Raw genomic sequence first — 5670 nt, 5'->3', positions numbered from 1 at the left:
GCTAGTAAAGTAATGCTCAAAATTCTCCAAGCCAGGCTTCAGCAATACGTGAACTGTGAACTTCCAGATGTTCAAGCTGGTTTTAGAAAAGGCAGAGGAACCAGAGATCAAATTGCCAACATCCCCTGGATCATCAAAAAAGCAAGAGTTCCAGAAAAGCATCTATTTCTGCTTTATTGACTATGCCAAAGCCTTTGACTGTGTGGATCACAATAAACTGGAAAATTCTGAAAGAGATGGGAATACCAGACCACCTGACCTGCCTCTTGAGAAATTTGTATGCAGGTCAGGAAGCAACAGTTAGAACTGGACCTGTAGCAACAGACTGGTTCCAAATAGGAAAAGGAGTACGTCAAGGCTGTATATTGTCACCCTGCTTATTTAACTTATACACAGAGTACATCATGAGAAACGCTGGACTGGAAGAAGCACAAGCTGGAATCAAGATTGCTGGGAGAAATATCAATAACCTCAGATATGCAGATGACACCACCCTTATGGCAGAAAGGGAAGAAGAACTAAAGAGCTTCTTGAAGGAAGTAAAAGAGGAGAGTGGAAAAGTTGACTTAAAGCTCAACATTCAGAAAACTAAGTGATGGGACATCTGGTCCCATCACTTCATGGGAAATAGATGGGGAAACAGAGGAAACGGTGTCAGATTTTATTTTTGGGGGGCTCCAAAATCACTGCAGATGGTGATTGCAGCCATGAAATTAAAAGATGCTTACTCCTTGGAAGGAAAGTTATGACCAACCTAGATAGCATATTCAAAAGCAGACATATTACTTTGCCAACAAAGGTCCGTCTAGTCAAGGCTATGGTTTTTCCAGTGGTCATGTATGGATGTGAGAGTTGGACTGTGAAGAAAGCTGAGCACCGAAGAATTGATGCTTTTGAACTGTGGTGTTGGAGAAGACTCTTGAGAGTCCCTTGGACAGCAAGGAGATCCAACCAGCCCATCCTGAAGGAAATCAGTCCTGAATATTCATTGGAATGACTGATGCTGAAGCTGAAACTCCAATACTTTGGCCACCTGACTCATTGGAAAGACCCTGATGCTGGGAAAGATTGAAGGCGGGAGGAGAAGGGGACGACAGGATGAAATGGTTGGATGGCATCACCGACTCGATGGACATGAGTTTGCATAACTCCAGAAGTTGGTGATGGTCAGGGAAGCCTGGCATTCCACAGTCCATGGTGTTGCAAAGAGCTGGACAAGACTGAGTGACTGAACTGAACTGAATGATTGTCCTATTAATAGTTTTATTTTCTTGAGGAACTACTATGCCATCTTCCATAATAACTGTGCTGATTTACATTCCCACTAATAGGGCACAAGGGTTCTCTTTTCTCTACATCCTTGCCAAAAATTGTATTCTCTTGTCTTTTTTAAAAACCTCTTTCTGGGATTTCCCTGGTGGTCCAGTGGTTGGGACTCCAGGCTTTCACTGCTGAGGACCCGAGTTCAGTCCCTGGTTGGGAAATTCAGATCCCATAAACCGTTTGATGTAGCCAAAAATAAATAAGTTTCAAAAATTGAAAAGCTTTCTTTTTGATAATTATTCTAACAGGTGTGGGGTGACGTCACATTGTGGGTTTCATTAGCATCCCATGATGATTAGTCATGTTGAGCATCTTTTATGTACCTGCTGACCATCTGATATCTTCTTTGGAAAAATGCCTATTTAGGTCCTCTGCCCATTTCTAAGTGGTACTCTTTGTGTTTTGCTATTGACCTGCATGAATTCTTTACATATTTTGGATGTTAACCCCTAATATTATATGATTTCTAAAATATTTTCTCCCATCCTGTAGGTCACCTCCTCATTTTGTTGCTTGTTTTTTGTTTTTTGGTTTTTTTTTTGCTATGCAGAAGCTTTTTAGTTTGATGTAGGCCCACTTGTTTATTTTTGCTTTTTTTGTTTGTGTTTTTGATGTCATAGCCAAAAAAATCACTGCCAAGACCAATGTCCACGAAGTCTTTTCTCTTATGTTTTCTTCCAGAAGTGTTACAGTGTCCGATCTTACATTTAGGTCTTTAACTAATTTCAAGTTTATTTTTGTGAGTGGTGTAAGATGGGGTACAGTTTCATTCTTTTGCATGTGAATATCCAGTTTTCCCACACTGTTTATTGAAAAGATTATCTTTTCCCCGTTGAGTATTTTTGGTGCCCTTGTCAAATGTTAGTTGACCATATATGCACGGGTTTACCTCTGGCCTCTCAATTCTGTTCATGATTCTCTGTGTCTGTTTTTAGGCCAGTACCATACTGTTCTGATAACTGGACTTTTTGCAGTAGAGTTTGAAATCAGGAAATGTGATGCCTCCAGCTTTGTTCTTTCTCAAGATTCTTTTGTTTATTTGGGATCTTTTATAGTTTTATGTGAATTTTAGGATTTTTTTCTATATCTATAACAACGTCATTGGATTGCATTGAATCTGTAGATGGGTTTGGGTAGTATGGACATTTTAATAATATTTATCATTCTGCTCCATGACCATAGGATATCTTTCCATTTATCCGTGTCATTGTGTGGGAACAACTCAGTATTCCTGAGTTGTATCCTACCATTTAACTTGATTTTGACACTTTCTACTTAGAGACAGCCCCAGAGCCCAAGGTTAGAGACTCAGTCCTACAAGACCTCCCCCTCCCCAACTTCAGACGCCAGACACAAGTGCAAGTTGTCACTGGGATTCTGACCAAGTGTCTGCAGAGGGGAGTCCCAGCAGCCCCCTCCTGGGCTTCAATTAGAGCAGCTAGAGCAGCTTGCAGAACCCAGAGAAGCATTTTATTCCTAGATGACTGGTTTATTATTAACATAAAAGGATATGACTTAGGAAGAGCCAGATGGAAGAGGTACATCGGACAGGTCATGTGGGAAGCTGTGCGGCATTTCCTTTCAGATTTTCCATTTCCTCATAATTCAGTCTGGGTAGGTTTTATATTTCTAGGAATTCATCCATGTCTTCTAGGTTATCCAATTTGTTGGTGTATAGTTCATCGATATAAAGTCTCTCATGATCCTTTATATTTCTACAGTGTTGGTTGTATGTCTCTTCTTTCATTTATAATTTTGTTTGAGTCCTGTCTCTTTTTTGTTGCTTAAACTGGCTAAAGATTTGTTAATTTTTTCTTTTTGGAAAAAAAAAAGTTTCATTGGCTTTTTTCCCTATTGTCTTTCTAGTTTGTTTCATTTATTTCTGCTTTAATCTTTATGATCCCCTTTCTCCTGCTAACTTTGGGTTTAGTTTGTTCTTTTTCTGATTCCTTAAGGTGTAAAACAGATTGTTTGGGAACGTTCTTTTTTGCTTACTGTAGGTATTTGTTGCTCTAAAGTTGCCTCTCAGAGTTGTTTTTGTTGCCTCCCATAAGTGCTAGCGTGCTGTATCTTCATTTCTGTCCCAGAATACTTTCTGATTTCCTTTTGATTTCCTCTTTGACCCATCAGTTCAGGAATGTGTTGTTTAATTTCCACGTGTTTGTGAGTTTTTTAGGTTTCCTCCTGTTACCGGTTTCTAGCTTCATACCGTTGTGGTGGGAAAAGATATTAGACGTGATTTTGGCCTTCTTAAATACGTTGGGGTTTTTACTTTGTGAGCCAACATATGATCTCTTCTGGAGAGTGTCTGCGTGCACGTCTGAAGGACGGGTGTTCTGGTGCTGGTGGATGGAATGTTCTGTGTGTGTCTGTTAGGTCCATTTGGTCTTTAGTGTTATTCAGGTCTGCTGTTCCTTTATTAATTTTCTGTCTGGATGGTCTGTCAAAGTTTCCAGCTGTTACTGAATTGCTGTGTATCTCTCCCTTCAGTCGTGCCTTCAGTATTCAGGTGCTCCCGTGTTGCCCGCAGTTGTTACATCTTCCTGATGAACACACCCCTTTATCACTTATAGTGACCCTCTTTGTCTCTTGTAACTGATTTTGGCTGAAAGTATTTTATCTGAGATAAGTACAGCCACTCCTGCTCTCTCTTGGTTACCACTGCACAGAATATTTTTTTCCATCCCTTCACTTTCAACCTCTGTGTGTCCTTGAAGATAAAACAGAGATCTCGTGTAGGCAGCATGGTCTGGTTCTACTTCTGAGTCATCATGTGTCCTTCTCCACCATGTCGCATCCTTTCTAACCTTGGTCTCTTTATTTTACTGCCCAGGTGACAACATGTACAGCTGTGAACGGTGTAAAAAGTAAGTGTGTGCATTCTGGAGGCTTCTCCTCGACTTCCTGTCTCTATCTTCCCCCTGGCCTTCCCCAGGGAACTCAGCCTCACAGAGTGCCTGGGGTGGGAGGGGCACTCGCCTACCCCGGCCCCTCTCCAGATGCTCATGTCTCCTGCTCTCTCCTCCCAGGCTGCGCAACGGGGTGAAGTACTGTAAGGTCTTGCGGTTGCCGGAGGTGAGTGGGCAGCTCCCCGCCCCTCTGCCTGCTGGTCCTTGTCCACCGCGTGCACAGTGCTGTGCAGGGCAGTGGCTGACCCCCTCCCAGACTCAGGAGACCCGTGGAGATTCTGCTGCTGAGTCTTGAGAGACCCCCCCCGTACCCCCCACCCCGGGAGGGTCTGGCCAATGCCAGGGAGGCTCGTTGTTCAGTGTGTAACGCAGAGCCCAGTTCTTTCATCCCTCAGCACGCCTTGTGAGGGCAGGAGCAGGTGTGGGGCCACCGAGCTCACCCTCTGGGGTGAGCCCGAGGCAGGGCTGCTGGCAAGGCCTTTCTGAGGAAGTGGCGTCTGAGCCGGGCCTGCGGTCGTAGGCAGGTGTTGGCCTGGTGGAGCGAGACGAGGGGAGGAACCGGTGGGGGAAACCCTGAGGCAGAAACAGGCCTGGCCGAGGCTTGTGGCTGCGACGAGAGGTGTGCGTGGCCTAAGGCACAGGTGCCGAGCTTGGCTCAGCCGGTCTGGGGGGAGCCTTTGTGGAGAAGCCTTCTACAAGTTGGCACCCACAGAGCTGGTGGTTAGAGTTCTTTGGGGGGTCAGTGTGATGGGCCAGTGACAGCTTCTTGTCCAGACCAGCCGAGTGTTCGAGAACAGCCCATCCCAGCGGCCAGTCCTGGTGGTGCAGCTCAGTCACACCTACCTTCTCTAGGGACTGGAAGCTGGCCTGGGCCCACTCCCATCCATGGTTCTTTTTTTAATGGCTCTAATAAAGGCTGTTAATCTAAAATACAACCAAATTACAAGTAGTCAATAAGGATTTTCCATCCTTGAAAATGTGTATTGAACAAAGGGAGGCTGCTCAGACACCCAGGGGGTGCCCAGCTAGGGTGGGCAGCATACCCCCAGGCGTGGTTCTTTGAGGTGTTCACACGGAGTCAAGGGCCGGACCATTGGCTCCGGGCCTCTGCGAGGCTGTAAGCACTTTCTTGTAGTCACCTGGGCTGCAGGGCCTGAGTGGGTCACACAGTGGGCTGGGGGGGCAGTTCCCGGAGCCCTGACTTGAGGCCTCCATCAGGTGCTGGGGGTCACGGGGCTCTGGCCAGACCACGAGTGATCGGCACCTCTACCCACCTCCCCCAGATCCTGTGCATTCACCTGAAGCGCTTTAGGCACGAGGTCATGTACTCTTTCAAGATCAGCAGCCACGTATCCTTCCCCCTCGAGGGCCTTGACCTGCGCCCCTTCCTCGCCAAGGAGTGCACGTCCCAGATCACCACCTATGACCTCCTCTCGGT

The 5670-nt window shown here is 45.6% G+C and overlaps 1 protein-coding gene across 1 annotated transcript in view; it reads left to right on the top strand.

Annotated features, from left to right (window-relative positions):
- Positions 1 to 5670, top strand: part of USP20 (ubiquitin specific peptidase 20) — a 44690-nt gene that overhangs the window by 32123 nt on the left and 6897 nt on the right. The window contains exons 14-16 of the mRNA XM_010856953.1: positions 4157 to 4190; positions 4353 to 4398; positions 5516 to 5670. The exon at positions 5516 to 5670 is cut by the window's right edge and continues 11 nt beyond it. Of these exons, the coding sequence (XP_010855255.1) occupies positions 4157 to 4190; positions 4353 to 4398; positions 5516 to 5670 (235 nt within the window). The remainder of the gene's footprint in view (positions 1 to 4156; positions 4191 to 4352; positions 4399 to 5515) is intronic.

The sequence above is a fragment of the Bison bison genome, unplaced genomic scaffold (assembly GCF_000754665.1).
Source record: "Bison bison bison isolate TAMUID 2011002044 unplaced genomic scaffold, Bison_UMD1.0 scf7180017864375, whole genome shotgun sequence".
NCBI lineage: Eukaryota > Metazoa > Chordata > Mammalia > Artiodactyla > Bovidae > Bison > Bison bison.
The sequence above is the reverse complement of the archived record's forward strand: the minus strand, read 5'-3'. Positions and strand labels throughout refer to the sequence as shown.